We start from the raw sequence: 21,118 nt of genomic DNA, 5'->3' as shown, positions 1-21,118 counted from the left end.
CCCCTCAGCTGTTGGGTTCGCTGCTGAAGTCTCCTGGTTGTTATTCATATTTTCTCTATGTATGGTCAAATCAGGACTTTATCCCCAGCTTGTGTCACCAGATTTATAGTAGTCTAGGCTAGAGCATGGCACTGTTCTCCACACTTGGCAAGGAATGTTTTTTGTAAATCAAGCTTACACACAGAATAGAGGCACCCAAGCAAAACAATTTACACATTTCCTCTTGAATATGGGGTAGATTTTCCATGGAAATTCATGTCTGTGATCAAGTTCAGGTTTGATCTGAATTGACATAAGGTCTACAAATTTATTTTCACTTCTGCAAGAGCTGCATCTTTTTTGATACAACATCACATTCCTGCTTGTCACAGAAGAAAGCATTAGGATGTCAAAATTCATTGTTTTAAGAAAGGAGCTTTAGAATACCTTTCTTAAGAGGAGAAAAAAATGATAAAAATAACTTCACAACAGGTCTCCATGAGTCTAATTCAGTTCCAGGTTCAGTATTTTGGATGACAACCTGAACAAAGAGGAGAGAAAGGAAAACTACACTTTGACACAATGGTTTTGTTAATGAGTGTCTATTAGTGGGCTACTTCAGTATGTAAAAATAAGTTATAATGCTTTAATAGCATAAGAATTTCAATATATTGGGAGTAAGAGTTTTTTTCACATGTTCCACTAGCCATTTGTAAATATTTCTCTGTACATACCATTTCTTTGAGAACTTTCTCCACAGTTCCTTTGTCCTGAAGGTTGAAGACGAACCTGGATGCTGGAATACTGGCCAGGAGCCGGAGCTTGGCAGCATTGCTAACCTCCTCAGCCACTCTGGTCATTCCCATTGTGAACAATACAATTCCTTGGTGTTTAGCGTCAGCTGTAGCTGCAAAAATATCTGGGTTTCTTGGATGGTCGACTCCATCGGTGAAGAGCACGGCTAGTTTCACACTACCTGGAGTCCCTTCAGTCATGTAGAGTTGTGTGAGGTTAGTAATAGCGTAAGTTGTGTAGGTACCATGACCTATGTAGGTGATGGGAGCAATGTGAGATTTGAACGCTTCAGGACCTTTCCAGTTACGGAAAGTTTGTTCTATGAGAACAGTGCTGCTGTACTGGAGTAAGGCCATCCTCCAGCTAAGGGTCCGTCCAGAACTAAGCTGCAGACCTTTCATTCTGTCTACTGTTTCCAGGACAAATTTTTTCTGCTGTTCGTGATTATAATCCTTAGCACTCTCGGAGCTGTCCAGTAAAAAAGCAATTTCCAGAATGCAGTCTTCATCTAGAATAAATAGGTAGGAAGGTGAATGGAGTGTTTTCATACTAACTCTCCTTCTACCCTTACCTTTCTGTGTATTTTAGGCTTCAAAAGTAGGAGTTCAGCTGTGGAAATTTAAGAAAACATCTGTGATTCCAGGAGTGAGACCCTTGTGAAGGTAGAGCATATAGAGGCTGAGGAATTTACTCCAGAGCAGATGCCCAAGGGAATAAGAATCTAAAGGTGAGGTAATGTCGTGGAATGTGGAATGTTGCAGTGGTGTTTATACATTCATTCTGTCCTCGTGCTGGGTAGCAGGATTGGGACTGGAAAGGTGGGAGTGATCTTACTCACAAAAACAAGTCTTATTGAATGAGACACTGGAATGTGATTTACAGAGGTAGGTTTCTGTCCCTGACACTCACATACAGTGACATAAAAAATTCCAAGAGCAGGATCTGCACCAGTGTACACTGGAGAATAATAATTTTCTGAACTACTGATGTATTACTCTGATAGAAATGCAGTTACAAAAGAAACAGTTAAAATAACATGCTACCAGCCATATTAAAAAACAAAACAAAGCAAAACCAAGTAATCTCCTCTTATAAAATACACAAAAGGGGAGGGAGAGGAAAAGAGCAAAAACATCGAAGTGCAAAAATCAAGTGAAAACCTACAATGAGGTGAGTCTGGCTAATTATAAGTAGTATCCTAGAGGGCGAGTTAGCCACATAGTCCTGAGTAAATGAATCAAGGAAAAGAACAATACCTATTTTAAAATGATAATACTCACCTTGATCACTTGGGCTGGGATATCTTTCTACAGTATTTGACAGAACATGTTTAGGTATGGGTCTTCTCAGTCCATAACTTTTTTCTTCCCTGAGATTTTCCGCTAAAAATTGATGTTGTTCAAGTACCCACAAAAGCCACCAGAGTCCGAAGAACATAATTTGTTTGGTTTCTGTTTCCTAAACAACATAAATAATAATACAGTAGTAGTTCAGCAGTACACAGACAATAAAAAGTTCAGTTTTGCTTTGACAAGTTGCTTAATAGGCTCTTTTTTCAAATATTCCCTAAGAATGAGCTGGGTTTTATTTTCTTTAGGTAAGAGCTTCTCCAAAATATGTCATAAATAATAAGCAGAGACATGTTGAAGTGATTTTCAGGCATAGTGCATACAGTTAGAGCACTTGAGAGACACACATTTCACATACATGCTTCAGTTCTTTTCTCTCACGCTGCCTAGTAGCATTTATAAAATTAGCATTTCTCAAAAACCATAGCATTGGCTGTGCCCCTGTGGATGCAGAGTGAATCCCAAGTGAACTTCACAGGGGTGTTTTTTGAACTTGCTGTGCCCAGGGTTGGCACAGAAAGGAGAAGGAAGAACAGAAGCAGAAGTTTTTCCATTCTCTCTACTCAAGAACCCTGTACCACTGAGGGTCTCAGCTGTCCTACAGAGGAACAGTCATGGCCTGAGGTTGCTGTCCAGACATGAATGTATTACTGTGCAACCCCGGGGCCACAGCGTGCTGAGCCCAGGATTAAGAGCTACCTATAAACAGGACTTCTTTCTTCTGCAGGGACTGAGCTGTTTGTCCTGGGCTCACCAGCATACCCAGAGTTCACAGACTGCTCAGGGCTGCTAAGTCAGTGCTGCCTCACTGACATCTCCCTGCAAGCTCTTCCAGGTCAGTGCAGCACATAGCAAAAGGGCAGCTCAGTGTCAAGAATAAACCTGCCAGGACCTGAGCACCTAAGAAAAGTCCCTAGCACAGCTGGGTCTGCAGGGCTTTTCATTTCCTTCTGGTTAGGGCAGGATTTGTGGTGCCCATGGACACAGAGAACACAGGGGTCCTTACCTTGATGCTCCTAACCAAGAGGCTCTGCAGAGATGCAGGATGCTGCCCTCAGCTTGCTGGCAGCAGCGCTGTCCTGCCTGTGCTGGGTGCTCTGTGAAGAAAGGAGGGAGAAGTAGGGTTGGAAGCTCCTGTGAGAACTGGTGTCATTTGTAAGGAGGGGCCAGTAAAGGCAAGGAGAAAGGGGAGTCACAGGAATTCTCACTCCCCCTTCTAGGCACCCACCCACACCTCTCCAGGCTATGCATATATATCCCTGGTTTACACCCCCTTCTCCTTCTTCCTCCCCCCTGCCATTTCCTCATACAGATTTTCATGCATACCTGCACATGTATGGACGAGGACTGTTTGCACCCCAACACGCTTCCCTACCCACTAGCCTACTGACATTCACTCTTTTCTCCCACCACCACCACACACCTTTCCCTCCCATACTTCTGTGCATCTGTCATGCTTTGGCAAAGCAGCTTTTGATACCAGGTGTTGTGTTTTCAGCATCATCACAGTGGTCCATGCCACTTTCAGACCTATGTGAATCTCCTTATAAAGAGGGATTCCTGTCACTGCTGTAATAGAAAGATTTGTAATGTCCCATGGGCTGGGCCAAGTGAAATGTCAGTGAGATTACCCAGCATGACAAAGCCAAAAGACAGATCAGTTAGAAAGCTGTACAATTTCTCCAGGCTTGTCTGCCACACCTGTCCTTCCAAAAACTCTATTAATAGAGACCAAGGACTGTGACACACAGAATGGTCCTCTGTAAAACTAAGCTAGGTGGCTGTGGATCCTGAAGACTTCTACCAGTGATTGCAGCTTGTCACCTAATTCTTCAAATATCATCAGAAAGCTTTTGTTACAAATAAATGTACTGAACAAGTAGTTCTTCTCTACAGAAATATTTTTTTTGTGTGTCTTGTGGATGCATAATTTTCCACCTTCATGCACACAAAGAGGATCCAGCACTAACCAGAGTCTTCCTTTCCTTTTTAAGAGTTCACCAGCTCAGCCGACATTCTGACAGTCACAAGCAGAGGCTAAGGGGATTTCCCTTGCTTTTACTCACACATTTCGATTTTGGTTTAAGTAAGAAATTAAAACAACAATTTTATGCCCTTTAGGGAATACAAATAATATGGTGTTTAACTGAAATAGATATAATAAATGTCACATAGCCCTTAAATCTTACTGAGAAAAAAAAAATCTAATTCTATCAAGAAAAAGCATGTTAACTATGGTTGGGATTGTGTGCCTCCCACAAGCAAAACATTGTCATTCTTTCATTTTCACTGCTAATTCCTACCTTAAAACATAGCAGGCAAATAATTTCTTAATTAAATAACTATTCTGCTTGTATGTTTTGTAGCAAGTTCTTGGCTTCAGGATATTTCCTTTTATTTATGAATGATGTTCACCCTGAGGACAATTTTTTTCTCTTTCTTTTTTTTCTTTTTATTTTTGGCCAGGTGCAACTTTAAAAGCTTATTGGGGCCTCCACATTTTATAGCTAGTTGTATAGGATACATGGCATTATTCTGTCCAGAATTCTAGGTATGTAATTTACTATATAGTAAACTTCTTGACTTGTCTTTTGAAGTTATATATTCTCAATACCTGCACTATTCTTGTGGTGATGTTCTATCAAAACTTAAATAATGCCAATATAAACTATGTGTGCATTGATGCACATGAGATAACTGTTAGAACCAAAAATGAACAGTAAGCTTTTTTGCCTCATATACTACAAATTCTAACAGGTTTAACATTTACCAATTTGACATTTTCATGGCATGACACCAAAAATATTTTCAAAATAAAATAATTGTCTTAAAAGCTATGATTAGGAACATTCATGCTGTCATTTCAATGTTATAAATTTATTGCTAGAATTTTATGAGCATACAGTTCAGTATTTTTGGAAAGATGAAAGTTACATATTTTATCTTGAAGAACTTAGACATTGGATGCTTCAGCATGCAATTAATTATATTTCTATTCACCTACATGATTTGACCTCTCTCTTTTTTTTTTTTTTTTTTTTTTTTTTGAGATGGCACTATAGGTTTGCATACTTAGTTGACTGAATTGGGCCAAGCTACCTCAGCTCACAAAAACTTCCAGCAAAATGACAGTAGCTGGCACTAGGATTGTTAATCTTTTCAGGACTCAAAATAAATGAATATAAAGGCTACTTTACAGTTGCATCAACTGAAGCTGAAGTCACAGATATTGTTGCTGCATATTCAGATCTTTGGATTTTTTCCATAACTGTTTGAATCCAAGACTAGTCACCTCTTTGATCTTAGTATTTCAATCTGGGAAATGAAGCATAACCATTTTTTCAAAGAATAAAGAAATATAGAAGAGCTATTTAAAAACAGCTAAATAGGCTATATTAAATCAAAAGAAATTCCTTATAATTTTAGAGCCACGATAAAAGACATAATGAGGAAAGATACACTCTTTCTGCAAGTGAGTATATTTAAACACTATCAATAAGGGAAACCAAAGTGATATTGTGCCTACTTTTGTCTGCCATTACCATTGTGGTGACAGCTTCAGGGCTCCATGAGATTGCGCGGTCATTTTGAAGGGACACTGAATGAAGAGCTGGGGCTAAGAGATGCCAGTTGATGTGTATAGCGTGGCCTCTTGCACCAGCAACAGTCCTCACTGTCACTTCCAATGGACAGAAGTAGCAGCAAGCTTGACTCTTCCAGACTTCTTACCTGGCTCTATCTCCTCCATCTGTTCCTCCTCCCTGTAAGCAGGTATGGCTCTTACAGCCTTGTCTAGCTCTACTGTGACCAATTAATCCACTGGTCAGCAAAATCCAGAACATTTTTGAGAAAGCCTGTGTCATTTCTGTTAAGCTAGACTAACTAATGTCTTCTACCATGCTGTCACATCACTAAAATGTGACATTGCCCTGACTCATCCTTCTTCAGCTGTCAACAGGTCTGTAACAGCACTGGAGACAGAAGTAATCATGAGCCAACATAGTTAGCAAATACCATCTGAGTATTTCCGTACACTAAGAGAATATTCAACCAACAGGAAGGCTACTTTTTGAGAGCAACACTAAGCAGACAGAATGTTCCCTTTTTTCCTCTGCTCTGATAGTAGTTTTTTGTCAAGAGCTTGACACGATGCTTCTGAAATGTATTTCCACCTTTTTGCCACTTCAGTGTCAATAATACACACATCTTGTCTGCTGTGAACTGTTAAAAATATGCACATTTCACACAGTCTTCTTCTAGTGTTTCATGGCCTCAAGACAGTCTTGACCATTTAACCTCTGTATCATGCTGTAGTGGAATTCCAAGAGTATTTATTTAGTTGTATTTGACATGTAAGTACATGACCACTATGTTGAGGAAAAAAAAAAAAGAAAAACAACACAGAAACGTACCTGACTTGAACTAGTAAAATAACAAAAGCATACCATTTACAAAACATTTTATTGTAAATATTTTTGTAAAAAATATACAAAATATTTACAATATTTTGAATTCTGTTATTAAATATCAAGGTTATAAAAAATGTAGTTCACAGTCCTGTAAGTTGTATCACAAGCATGAATTTTAAGAAAAATAGTTCAAAAGTTCAAATACTCAGAGTAATTGAAAAAGAAAATTAGAAAAAAAAATCAAAACCAACTTCGCTGAAGGTTGTATCTGAAGAAAGATAAAATGGATACCACTGTTTTTCCTTCTAATTGCAAAATGTGTTTTAGTGAATTTGACAGCTCAACATTCGGGTTGAGTACATTATGTCATGACAAATTGAGTTGAAGTTGCCAACTGTTGTGGCTGCAGTTTAAGAAAAATAATTTGGACGTATATTTGTGACAAAAGCTGTTTTTTCTCTATGAAAAATTATGTCTTCATGGCAGAGCCGTATAAAAACCTATTATGAAATCCTGGCATATGTGAAGGTAGTGGCAGAACTATTGATTCCAGTGAATCCAGGATTTATCTTTGCTTTTTGGTACAAATATTGAGCATCAAGCATGAAAGAGCTGAGCAAGTAGGCTGTATCGTGTTTTCATCTGAACTCATCACAGAAAATGCTGTAAGCAATGTTTTTTGATATCAAGGAGTTACTCTCTGTGTAGCTCACAACAAATCCTACCGACTCTTCGGGACTAGTCTAGTAAACACAGTCTTTTGTTTTACATGGTATGAATTTCTCTCCCCATTTCTTCTTTCTTTTAATATATCTCTTCCGCAATTTTTCAGGAGGTGCAACCAGGAAGTGTACAATTGTAATGAGGCATAAAAGGAGGGAGGGTCTTCAGTACTTTCCCATTTGATCTTTGTATATTATTGTCAAAAGCTTACTATGAGCATAACCTGTGTGTAATATTAATGTTAGCATTGTTTTGCAAATTTTCTAAGAGATATTTTCCACCTTACAGCCTAAGTAAATACACATGTATGTAAGCAAGTTATTTTCAAAATTTGTGGCATTCAGCCTAATAAAGCAATGAAAGAATATACATAAAACAGTATCAATAGATTTTTAACATACTGAATATTTGACTATTCATTTAATAATATTGAACATCTAACCAGATCAAGAATACTCTTAAAATGGAAACTAAATGAAATCTTAAAAGATTTGATTTTCTGTGTCGGTACCAATGAAAAAGTACTTAAACAAGTAATTATGCTGGATTTGCTGTTGCATTTGTTACTTGTAAAATACACTTTGCACAAATATTTTCTTCCACCTGCCTTATATTCAACAGCATGATACCTGTAGCTAGCAATACTAAACTCTTTTACACTATCCCTTTTTTAATGCAGTAATTACATTATTTTGGGGGGGCATGGAACACTATATTTTCATAGAGTTGCAGTAAAAAGCAACTGTTTTAATCACACTTACCACATTTAGAGAACACATAGTATGGCAATTGGAAAAATAATTACTCCACTGGAATGCTTAGCAAGTTAAAGCATGTTGCTGTACATAGAGTATGTTGCAAATGAAAGTGATAAAGAGTTGGCAGAAAAAGGCAAGTTCCGTACACTTCCAAAGCTGGAATCCTTTTAGCATTGGGAATAGGTTTCATCTTTCAGATAGGTGATTATCTATAGTGTTACAAGAAGACAAATATTTATCTTACTGCCCTTATTGCCAATATAACCCTAAACTTGCATAAATGCCAGAATTTGCATCTTTGGACCTACGGCTTTTATTTAAAAGTATTTACAAACATATGTATCAGACCCTCTGCACCCCTTGCAGCAGTCTTGTGGGCCCAGCAGCCCTCTCAGCCACCGGTGTGCTTTGTGGTCCCACTCTCCACCAGCCCTACCTGCTTGCACATCCCCTTGTTACCCTTCATAAGGTATTGGCCCATTTCTGCTGTCTGTTGGGGTCCCCAACTGGCAGTAGAAGCCCCAGACTATGTGTTAACCTGTATCAGTATGCTGAGAAGTATCATTTGCAGTCACACCCATGGATTGCAAGAGGCTAGGACCTACCCTGCTACTTCCATGCTAGTAGCTAAATCCAACTGGTAACAAGTTTTAAAATCAAAGCCTGATTGCCTGCTGCTGACCAAGCAGAGTCTAAGCATACCTGGAACTGCTGCAGCACCTGTGCATACCCATGGTTCATCTAGTGAGGGCTCCTCTCAGCTGTGAGGTTCTCTCAGGCTCAGGAGGCAGAAGGCCCTGTAACCTGAGGGGAAGGTGTTCTTAGGAGGAGAGAGAAACCATGTGGGGGACAAAATGGCTTTTAGTAGTTGGGATTTGGTTATTACTGCAGAGTTAACTTGCTAAGTTGTGTAAGTAACTGACAGGGCTATAAGATCCTCAGCAGGAGTGAAGGAATACAATCAGCAATGTGAAACTGAGGGAGGCTGGCAGACAAGTAAGTAAATGTTTTAAAATATTAACAAAAGAGCTGTAACACTGTGTATGCAAGTGTAGCAATGATTTTTGAAGTGAAGAAAGTTTTTTTTTTTTTTTTTTTTAGATAATACTAGACCTACTGGAAAATGCTAATAGATCTCTTTAAACAGCTACTAGCTTACATGTATTTATGCTGTAATCTTTGGAATCTAGCCTAGCAAAAACCTGAGTAGACCTCTGTTTCTGGATCTGAGGACTATTATACCAATATATTAATGATGATGGGGTTTGTGTTAAAGATATTCTTATTTTTAGTAAGATTTTTTTTTTTTTAATTTAAATTTGTTAGGTTTGCAGTTATCAATGCTGAAGCTCTTGAATTCGAATAAATGTATTGAGCAAGTTGTAAATTTGTTAGTACCATACACTTAAGAAAATATTGGTAAGGCTCTTCCTTGTGGTAAAACAATATATCCTCTTTGTCTAACAATACATAAAAACATTAAAACATTGGTTTAAGTGAAATTTAATAATGGGGTATTGTGATTTTACCAGTACTTGAGCCAAACCTTAAATAATGTATGCAAACACAACTGCAAGAAAAAGAAGTCTTATATTCATCTTCTGTTTCATGATTAGAAATACAAGATACTAAGATGTGTGAAGGTTAGTATGGCTTCAGATACTCTACTTGCCACGTGAACCATAAATAGTTAAGGTCAACCATAGTTTGAACAGTATTTACAAAACTCATTGCCTTGCCTCATAGTGAAACTTTGCTGCTTTATCTTTGAAGTGTAGAGGTGGGGGGGCGGGAAAAAAAACTTGTCATTTTTTCTAAGTACTTTCTTAGACATTCTTTGTGCAAATATGTAGAGCATCACTCTGAGAGGAATTTTGACCCAATTCAGGCTGTGGGAGGTCTTGTTGAATACTGAAAGAGGAGAGTAGGATGTTTCTGTTTTCCAAAGCTGTTTAGGGATTAGTAGGAGAGCAGTTACAAGGTACCTTGAAAATATCAATCACTTGTATTCTTACGGAAGATGGGAATGTTTGGTTACTGAGTAAAATGGTCTGGAGGTTCAAAATTATCTCCTTTATGTTTGCATGTAATCACTAAATGAATGTGGAATAGTGGTAAGAAGCTTTCAGCTGTGCGCATTAATCCAAGAACAGGAAGGACAAAAGAAACACCTTTGAGAACACTTCTGCTTTAATGAGCTCATAGTTATGTGGCCTTGCACCTTTCCAGGTGTATGTGCTTCTGGCTAATAGCCCCTCTCCTGTAGGTTATCAGTCACGGATGGCTACAGACATGTGCTCAGTGCAGGAAAAAACAGCTTCTATGTATAAAGGATCTGTTAGACCTCTGCTGGTAGTAGTAGCAAGCTTCTTACTCAGTTTATGTAAAGCAAAAGTAATGTTTTGCCCCAGATACAGGTGGTATGGACACTGAACTGTAGATTCCTGTCTGCTGTGATTGCTAGTATTTTATAGATCTGTGCATTAGGTGCTTCTTTGCTCCTTTTAAGGAACAATAGAAAAAAATTCTGTCAAGAATTACTGGTACTCTGAAAGACTTGCTTTGAAGTGGTCTGTGTTTCAGTAGATGATTTGATAGACTTGGCTGCAGCTATTATGCAAACAGATAGGTGTTACTGCAATATTATCCTGTGCTACTGGTGAACTAGGAATCTTTTCAGTAATAGCTCACCAGATCTTGCATTATAAATCACGGGCCCTAATACTATAAGCTCAGAATAATATCATGTGGCTTGTGCTATAAAGATATTTCTCTTGGTAACCTGCTGTTTGTGCCCTTTCTACGTTCCCCTGTTACTAAAGCTAAAATAGATCAAGTAGCTGACATTTTATAATCTGCCCCATGTGCAGCACTGATACATCATCTCATTTTTTTATATATGGTTTTGAGAGAGGATTTAATTTGTATTATCTCCTCCAAATAAGATTACAAATTTTTTCAAGACATTGTTGCTATTCTTGAAATGGATACACTGTGAAAGTGTAACTGTAGTTGAGACTCAAAATTGACAGGCTTTGGTCTCAGATTTTTCAGAGTCTTTAAGTTTTTACTGGTTATGATGGTAAACACAGTGCCTTAGAAAGAAATGATTCTCAGTATTTCAGCTGATGAAACAATAGAAACAATCCAGCAGTCATGTTGTGCTGGATAAAGCATGTCTTTGGATTGAGGCTACTGTCTTGCATTTCAGTTAAGAACCTCATTCTGTTTGTCTGGAACATTCTACCTTAGTGCTAGAATGCATTTGCTACTCTATTAATAGTGAAATGAGAACTACTTCTCACAATAGCCTAGTGATATTTGCATCACTCTGCCATATTTAATTGACCATATTGAAAGGCTATGCTGTTAAGGATTTACCAAAGATAGGGTGTATGCTAAGGAAGGCACTTATTACTGGTATTTCAAAAACCCAGCCATATCATCATTGGATGAGCAGAAACTTTAATTTTATGTAGTTATATCTATCAAGACACCATGCTTGAACAAAATCATAATAGCTGGTGTCTTTGAGGGAAAATAAATTGTCTTTTTATATTAGAAGTATCTCAGAAATTGCTGTATCTTACTGATCTTCAAATTGAATGATATTCCTACAGTCAAAACAGACTTGTCTATTACAGTATTGATGATTGTGAAATAGATGAAGCAAGTGATGTAGAAAGTAAACTCATTTTTTCCCTGTATGGTGATTGTGCTACCTGTGTTCTGTATTGTTTCCACAAAAAAAGTACTTGCCTTGGTGTTGGATCAAAATTCAATAACTAGAACCTGTCAGTTAATGCTGCATCAATTGAAATCAGTCACTAATACATGAATCTAATACCATGTTTACAATTTTTTTTATAATCCTTATAAAAAGGATTACTTGGAAATGATAGAAAATAAATGTCTATTTCTGAAGTAGTTAACCTACTGCAGTACTTTAACATCAAAACATCTCTCTTTCTGTTACAAGTATTATTATATATTTACCATACTAAGTAGAGAGGTGTGACTAGATTCTCTAGATTTTTTTTTTTTTAAGCCTATATGGTGTTTTGCAATACTACACATATGCACTTAATGTTTGACTTCTTAGATGTTTTTAAGAAAACAAGTTTTCAGCTGATTTACTTTATACTTTGTAGATAAAACAATTGAAGATTTTCAAGTGGTTTACAGAAGAAAAGGTTGAAGGTCTGGAATGGAATCTCAGTATGGAATCTCTCGTTTTAAAAATCAGGTAGCTATGCGAGAAGAAAATCAGTTAAAAGATATGGCCACAGGGTGTCAGTCTTGACTCGAGCATGAAAGAATGAAAGGTTGTGGGCCGTGCTGATTGAAGATGCTTGATTTGAGATGGCTGACTGAGGAATAGCAAGACTTACATACTTGTTTCGAAAACTCTAGGAAATCGATCTGTCATATACAAGTAAAAGTGCTGTGACTATAGCCACTCTAGTTCCAGAAAGCAATCAAAACATATAATGAGGTGGCTTTATTGCTTTGTTGTCAGATTGAATGCTGTGTTTGGGCGTTGCGCTTTACCTGTTTATCAGAAAGAATCAGAAATAGTTCTTCTTTCCTCCTCCCTGGCTTGAGGAATGCTGTCATAAATCAGGGCTGAGCAAGTGCTGGTCTGAAATAAGAGTGGGCTTACACTTATTTTGTAATGGAGAGTGGGCTACTGGAAGTGTCCTTGCAGTACAGAGTAAGATCTTCTGTTATGAACAGCATTTCCTGCTAGAATGAATGAGATACAGACTTTTTGAGTTAGCCTGGCCTGATTAGTATATTTACTGTGCTATGCTTACACTTTTTCTTTATATAAGAATTTGGTCTTTTTTATGGTTAATGTCATGTGATGACATTATGATGGACTTTATCATTATGATAATGATGGTCTTTCAACCTTCTCCTATACAAACTACTTGAAAAGATTCTATTGTTCTGTTGCACAGAAAAAACTGAAGTGTTTTTTGTTTGTTTATTTGAGGATAGCATTTCTACACTCTCTTCCCAAACATTTTTAATTGAGCTTTGGATATTGTGTATGCAATAAATATCTAAATCTATATTACATTTAGTTATATTGTACTTATATATCCACCTGACAAACAAGGAGATAAAATTACTTCAGGGGACCACAAAAATTAGTACATGAGCTTTGTGCCCATCTCTGTTTGTGAATGGGGTTAGACTACTACTATTCAGCTGAAACTAAAATGCTGATTCAAAATACTCCATAATGTTTTCATGGCTAAAATAGATTCTGTTCTGAATCATCTCAAAGTATGAAGACTTTCAGGAAAAGTATAGTGAAATTCAAGGGAAAACAAACAGATGTAATACTAGTTAAGAAAAATTGTTCATTTTAGAAAGTTTCTGAAATTAAATTACAAGGTCATATTTTCTGGTTTTCTGGAGATCCAAACATAGTCTAGCAGTTTGCTCCTTCCCCCACTTATTTAATTGTCTGCATTAATTGCTTATATTTTCAAGAAGTTTTCTCATCCTGATCAAACTGCTTTTTAAGGGTGATGTGGTAATACTGACAAAGGTGATATAAGTGGGAAGGAATGTTTCTAAAAATTGAGAAAATTCCAAGTGCTGGATTCTTATATTCTTGATGCTGTACATTGAACTGAGATAACTTGAGGTATATGCTAGCTGAATATTAGAATGTCCAAGTACTTCCTGTGGGCAGAATCCTGAAGCATCTTCATTGCATCTTTTATGTTCTATCTAAAGCAGTTAATTCTGTAGGCATGTCAGTTACAGATACATGTATTAGAAATAAATGATTATGTTGTAGAGCATACTTGACTGCTTCACGTTTTTGCTAGAGGGCTGTGGGACAGAACTGCCCCAAATGTCTCAAAACACACCTCCATAAATTATGTAATGACAACTGCCACATGCCTGTGAAGGTGGTTCTGTGATGAGGTGATCTTTCTTTCTGTTCCAGAGGGGACTGGGAGAAGTTTCATGATACCTAAGGTTATTCTTTTCAGCATGCTCATGAAGCGTGACCTAGACAAAGCACCAGGCACTTAAGCTTGTAGTGCCTGGTGCTTGTGGTGTAGCATAAAGAAGTGAAACTTGGACTTTGTTACCCCAAGAACCTCTTACATATTGGTTTTGAAATTGGCTTGCTCTTTTTGGAAGCTCCTTAACATGGAGTCAGATATGACAAAGAAAAATATGTAGCTGGTGTATATCTTGGGCAGAGAACATTGGTGTGAAAGCTTTAGCTAGGAGAACAGGCTGCAGATGGAGTTAAAGCTGTAGTTAAAACTGCTGACCATGTGGCTGTTACTGTGGGTGAAGTGCCAGCTAAATCACTCTTTCATTCAACCATAATTGTAAGCGTCTGAGAAGCAACCAGTGACTTGGTTCAGTGGCTCTTGCCATAGGTCCCCTGTATTCCTTTTGTTATGCTGCTGGTCTGTTTTATTGGCCTGGAGTAGAACTTCTTACCACATATACGTATTTGAAGTTCTAGTGGGAGGATTTAAATAAAAGGGAAGTTGCCTGAGTAGCTGCTCCTGGTTCTGATCATTATATATTATGAAGCATGCTATTGCATAGTTAGGACAGTTACTCTGCCAAATGAAAGCAGGAAGAATTTGCAAAGTTCATAAGGATTTTGATAAAAGATTCTTTTAAGTATTGAGCATTTCTTTCCTATAGCCTTTGCCATGTCAGGTATTTGGTCCATCTCAGCCCCATTGGTAATGGTTGCTATCAAAAAGAAGATAAAGCCATGATGGAAGAAGTCCTTTGTCCAAGATTGAGATGTTAAGTGTACTGAATGCATTACTGTTTTATTTGCTTAGTCATTCATGCCATAGGCCTTCCTGAGGAGACTCTTGCAGTCCACGTCTGTTTCCCGTGTCTGTTAAATGTCACCTCAGAGATCAGGAAAAATTTCTCCTCCTCCCCTTAAACCCTTTTAGCCGGGGCAGCTGAAGTAAAGATTACTTCAAAGGCCAGGCATGGTTTTTCTGTTCTTACTGAGCATTGCACTGGCAGTAGCCCTAATTTTCCTCTTACAGTTAAATGTTACAGCCATGCCTGGTACACGTCATATTTGTACATATCAGGAATATCTCTTGTAAAGATGCTGGAATTGCAGTAGCTTAAAATTGGTGTAGTAGGAAATGGAATAATTCCCCATGCACATTAAGAACTCTGAGGCAGAAAAGACATGTGACTCAATATCCCTTATCTTCAGCTAATTCCTTTCAGGAGTGCTTAGATAAGATTAAAAGAACCAGGCTTCCTTCCAAACATCTCCGCTTTTTCACCTGAAGAAATTTGCTGAGAAAGGAGCAGAGTCAGCTGCCAGCATGTCGCAATGCATGTTGAATTCAAAGAAAATAGGGCTCATTTCTGCAAATGTGCATGTGAAGCTGCTTTTTTTGAGGTTGCAGTTAAGTTGATAGAAAAGGTTCCGTTGACTCCTCTTTGTCATTAATTTTCAGTGGAAAATTATTTAAAACAAATAGCAACTCCAAACAACAATCTGAAAGGATTCTGCCAGGCAGTTTAAATAAACCAAGTTCGACAAACAATTTGAGCTGCAAAGTTAGGTAGTGTAAAAATGTAAATACTAATGTTGCCCGAAAACTTTAACTCTTCAAGTGTATTTTTTTTTTTTTTTTTAATCTTAGAGAAACAGGTGCCAGTAACAAAGATCTCTGCTTTGTTTGTCTGGTAGATGAGGAAATGCAGACACAAAGACAAAAATGACATTAAAAAGGAAGATTTGATAATATTGTAAGGTAAAGCCACCAAACCAAATATTTAGTGTAATCAAATTGTTTATCATGGTTTGCATTTATTTTTTTGAGCTCTCCATTCTGAAACGATGCAGTGAGTTACATACGTGCTGCAAGAGTGACAGTGTGTGATGAAGTCCCCAAAATACTGAACTGCTTTGCACAGAGGACTGAATAAAGCCTACTGTAAACTTACCTTGTGCTTCAACAGGCAGACATTGCAAGTAAGGTATCAAAAAATGCAACGAAGGGAGTATTCCTGTAAGTGTTGAGACCAAGGCCAAAGATTCCATTTATGAATCTGATATGAGAGTTTCTATGTTACAATGTTTTTAAACTGAACACAGTTGGGAGTATCCACAGTGGATGAGAGGCTGGAAGATGAAGCTTTTTCTTCCCTTACTACTCTTCACAAATCACCTGAAATAACACCGTATTAGTTCTGTGCTCTTTTCAGTGTGATTTACTGGTATAATTAAACTTATACAGTGAGTCAACATTGTGCTTAACTACTTCTGTTCTTCACAAACACAGAATGGATCAAATCCAATTAAGGTATCTTCAATAAAATTACATAAGATATATCTGTATTCCTGGGTTGTCTGTAGCCATGATGTGATGGTAAGGGCTGCATATGAGTGTGTCTTGCCCTACAGCTGGGTGGGGGGGTGCTGTAGAAGAGAGGCAGCAAGGAAAGGGGTGGGGGGGCAGGGAGTGGAGTGGAAGGACTCTGACTCCATTGTCCTGTGGGCCCTGTATGTTTTTCTAATACCGTGTGTTTCTGAGGCTACTTTTCTACTAGAGACTTGAAATCAGAATGAAATACCAGCATACTGACTTGGATTTTCCTGTCCTATTAATATTTATGTGCTTTTTTTAGACACTGTTAATATTTCTTTAAAATGTAGTATTGGCTTTTAAAATTTTGAAAGCAATAGATGGAATTTAAGTAGCTACCAATTGCTGTGATAGCAGACTGGGTTTATCACAACTCTGTGTAAGTAGGATGTAAACATCAGTTAATATATTACTGTGTTTTCCGGAGCAGGAGATAGCATTTAAATGTTGTGTCTAGAATCTGTGCAAGTCCATACATAAAAATCCAAGTACATATTAATGTCTAGACTTCTTAACTGCACTGGACACCAGTATTTCCAATATTTTTATTATTCAGGTTTTAGTGATAAAATTACTGTGGGAGTAATTTTACATGCTTATTTGATAGTGGCACCCAAAAGACTAATGAGGATTAAGAGTTAATTGGATGGAACAGTGTAAAAATATGATTAGGCACCAAGATAATAAGTTTTAATGTAAAGCATTGCTTGAAATATCCTTATGTCCTCTGTACTTAGAAGAAGTGCAATGTGAACAGGGATAGTAGCAGATTCTTTAACCTGAATTTGCAAATGACTCATGGAAAACTACCTTTTGTTACAGGGGGAAGAAAAACATTCATCTCCATTCCTGAAATGTCTGAGAACACAAAATTCAATTGTATCCCTTTGGAAAATGGTCTGATGAGACAAGTTTTTAAATCTAAAAATAACACTTCTATTTGGTATTCTAGTACGTGGGAAAGCCCTTAATCTTATATTTTTAACCATTAGCAGAATTCCAGAGAGAATGGTACTTTGAATAGCTTTCTTCTAATTTGACCCAATTATTATACTGTTTAAAACCTAAAGGTCAAACTTGAATGGAAAGCTGCCTCCAGATCCCTAGTCTTTCACTGTCTTAAACTCAGGATGCGTGTGAGATGATGACAGGTGGCTTTAAAGTACCTTTTGCCCTTTCCTAATCCTGGTTTATGGGGATTTAAACATCACAGATATAGTAAGTAGTCAGCAAACTGCTCTATCTCATACATAGTTGCCCAGGGATCACTGGGAAGTATGAAAATAAAAGAGACTGTAGTGTTTTACCTTCGTCTCCTTCTGGTATGCACTCTAGTTGTTGTTGGGAGCAGGATCTGCTCTGGTGACCTTAACCCATATTCAGTTTCTATGAGGTTTTGTTGTGGTAAGTTAGTTCAAACCAGCAGCTTCGCAGCTTCATCGTTGTTAGTCTGATTTTTTTTTTTTTTTAATCCTGTACTGCAACTTGATTGATATGTGAGCTTACATAAAAAGTGTGTTGTACTATAATAAGAGTAATAAGAACTACTGCACTTATTGACTATACTCTTTTTGTTTGCAGTACTGTTTTCTGTCTTTTCTAACCTCATCTTTAAAGAAGCAAATTAATGTCTGAAAGGAGACATTAGGAAAACAAGAAGGTATAGGGAAGGAAGGAAAAGGAAATGACAGTTTAAAAGAATGTGATCCATACTGGGATAATGGAGGGAATAGCAATAGAAATAAGAAGAGCAGGATGTCCATTAAGAAAACAGTAAATGGCTCTTGGTACTGTAGGTCTACAAGTAAGATTTGGCTCTAATGTTCTCATTCATCAAAAAGACCTTGGTGCAAAAATAGTAGAATGCTGGCAATAACACATTATATAATTTCTTCTGAAATCTCTGCTGATTGTAGTAAATATTTCAGTATTTGAAATTATTGTAATCTGATGATAATTGGCCAAGTTGGGTGATAGTAAAACTTTGGAGCAGTTTCATGTATCTCAAATATGAGGTCTAAGTTTTATTGAAGCTCGCTTACCTGAATTAATTTAACAGATGAAAAAGCTTCTCTAATGCTCTTGTATTATTAGATTCATGAGACTGGTCAAAACCTGTGCAAGATGGAATCAGCAGTGATTATTGGCAATAAGGTGCATAAAGGAGCAGTTATGACAAACTCATATTACACGGATGGCATGGGAAGCCTATGTTGATTGAGCATGTAAATATTTGTCTCAAATCTTTACTAGGTCTCTTTGCTGTGTATAAAGAGAGAGATCTCTATTTTGTGGGAAAAAGTAAACATGACTCAGCAGAGTTTCTCTTCCTTGGTCTTTACTTTACCTTTTCTTATCATCTTCTGTTTCCCTTAGGATGATGATAGCTTTTAAAATGAGAACTTTACCATTCATATACATGTCTTTGCTCTTCAGATTGAATCCTTTTATTATGCTCAATAGGTAGGAAGTCTTGAAGACCTCTCAGAAACAAAGGCTAATAAAAATTTAGGAGACTGAAAGTTTGACTGGAAAAACTAACTATTGACTACAATGTCTTGCTTCCATAAAGGACAGCTAGATAACAAGTTTCTAAATCTATACATACTCTTTCGTCATCTTTTCTTTAAAGATACCTTATTTTCTTCCTGCAGTTGATCCAGTCATCTGATGTTTCATTTGAATAATGGCTTCAGGGATTCAGTATCAGGGTCACTGACTGCTGATGAATCTTAGCTGAGACTACTGAACTTTGAAGCTTTCCCTTGTTAGTATAATGGAGCCACAGTTTAACCTTATGTCCCCAATTTATTTATTTATTTTTCAATCCAGAAGAAAGAAAAAATAACTGTGACCTGTGGAAATAATCTGAACGTTTTGGGAATTGAAGACATAAATGGTGGTACCTACTTGATCACCCATCAGCTTTTCACAGGTAGGTGGCAATAGTAATATATCAGGACTAATGAAACCCCTCTGCTTTTTTTTTTTTTTCATCGTTCAATAATTAACTGGTTATCCAGCTTCATAATTCAAAGGTCTAAGGTTTGAGGCTTGTCCTCTTAATTATTTCTGGAGTTTTGACTACAACACTACAATATGAATAAAACATGACTTTCAGGTCAGTATGAGGGTTCAAGCATATAGCCTTCAAATTAATGAAACAATGCTTCTGGTGTACCTAATCAGCCACAAAGGATTATGGGGACCTAGGGCATTTTCATTAGTATCTCTTAAAGTGCCTTGACACAAAGTAATACAGCTCCAGTTTTTCTGGAAAAGTTAAACATAAAGCAGTCTTTCATATGGAGCAAAAAGTTTTTAATATCTAGGAGAATGTGGTATCTAACCTCCTATCTGTTTTTAATGGCTTGTGGCTCTGATATACAATAATGTTTAAGGACAATTGTTTATCTTCAAAAATAAATAAATAAAAAATAAATAATGAATCCACCTATCCCTACCTCTAAAGCCATTTAAGACACCATTATGACACAGGTATGTTGCATAGCTCTGTTGGTATACATTTTTTTTCAAACTATTTCCAACTTGTAAACTACTGTTCCAGTGGAAATGTAAGCACAGTGTAAAGAATGTGTTTCAATAATTCTATGAAAATTCAATTTCTTGACTGTGCCCTTCACCTTATGGTATAGTGCAGCTGCCCTAGAAACTCCAAGTGTTACAGATACAAAACTTCTTAAGCTAAGCACCAGAGAAGTGTTTTTAATTTAAGATCTTATCCTGAATAATGTGGATCCCCAGTCATCAAAACAGTAAAACAGCAGGAGGTATCCTTTACTGTCTCCTAATCAGGAAAAAATCTTAAATTCTGCAACTGTGGATTATACAATAATAAATTCAGTATGCCAGAACAAGCACCAAGAAGGAGGAATTCAGTTAGATATCTTGCAAAATACAAAACACACCATTAAGCTGTTTTTGATGGTCAACTTTCACCTCAATTCCCTCTTCTGTTAAGTGGTTATAAAAAATGACATTGCATGCTTGCTTGCTGGTAGTTTAAGTGGCTCTAGCTTCTCCAGACACAGAGTTTGCTAGTTCCTTGCGGATTATAAGGTAGTCTGATGAGATGTTGGCATGAACAGTGAAATTGGTTTGACTGTTGTGTCTCCTACTGCCATTTGCAGCTCACTCCTGCATCTGTGGAACTGTGCTGTAAGGCAGGCACAGCAGTTGCCTCTCTCTTGAGGACCTGAATAACTGAGGGGACAAAAGGGGGAGTGAATTGCAATGCTGAAGCTCAGAGGGAAGATGGATAAAGGGGGAAGGGTGGACTTCTCAAGCCAGTTACCTTGCTTGCCAAAGTCTGTGTTCACTGAACTGTCCTATATCTCATTCCTGTGAACAAGTTCCCCAAGGAGGAGAGGTTTTTATTTTTATTTTATTATTATTTTTTTTTAATTATTGTAATCCTTTTGACCTTATATATTAATGAGTTTGGTCTCTTCTTGTCAAAGTGGTTTTGCAGGTTGGCTGAATCAGGTAGTATTTTCAAAGCAAGTGATTTGAGTATTGTTCCTCTGCAATCAGCTAAGAATTGCTAAAAATGTATCTATTATCTTAAGCTATCGTTTTCTTCATATTTTTCCATTTAATAGAACAAAAAATATTTGTACATCAGTATACAACTCAGTGGATGTTATGCGCAGAGTGTTTCATGGTAGCTGTGTTTTGGT

General features: G+C 37.2%; 1 protein-coding gene across 4 annotated transcripts in view; it reads right to left on the bottom strand.

Annotated features, from left to right (window-relative positions):
* LOC101804634 (uncharacterized) overlaps positions 1 to 21,118 on the bottom strand; it is a 54,737-nt gene that overhangs the window by 31,294 nt on the left and 2,325 nt on the right. For 2 of the 4 annotated variants that reach the window (XM_072040922.1, XM_072040924.1), the window contains exons 2-5: positions 18,461 to 18,533; positions 3,130 to 3,220; positions 2,055 to 2,232; positions 714 to 1,282 (exon numbers count right to left, since the gene is read on the bottom strand). In XM_072040922.1, the coding sequence (XP_071897023.1) occupies positions 714 to 1,282; positions 2,055 to 2,211 (726 nt within the window). In that variant the 5' untranslated portion in view covers positions 2,212 to 2,232; positions 3,130 to 3,220; positions 18,461 to 18,533. Of the gene's footprint in view, positions 1 to 713; positions 1,283 to 2,054; positions 2,233 to 3,129; positions 3,221 to 8,715; positions 8,818 to 18,460; positions 18,534 to 21,118 lie in introns of all 4 variants that reach the window. The other 2 variants (XM_038182284.2, XM_072040923.1) reach the window with 2 other exon arrangements.

Source organism: Anas platyrhynchos, chromosome 7 (genome assembly GCF_047663525.1).
Source record: "Anas platyrhynchos isolate ZD024472 breed Pekin duck chromosome 7, IASCAAS_PekinDuck_T2T, whole genome shotgun sequence".
Classification (NCBI taxonomy): domain Eukaryota; kingdom Metazoa; phylum Chordata; class Aves; order Anseriformes; family Anatidae; genus Anas; species Anas platyrhynchos.
Note: the sequence above shows the minus strand (reverse complement) of the source record. Positions and strands in the feature narration are given on the sequence as shown.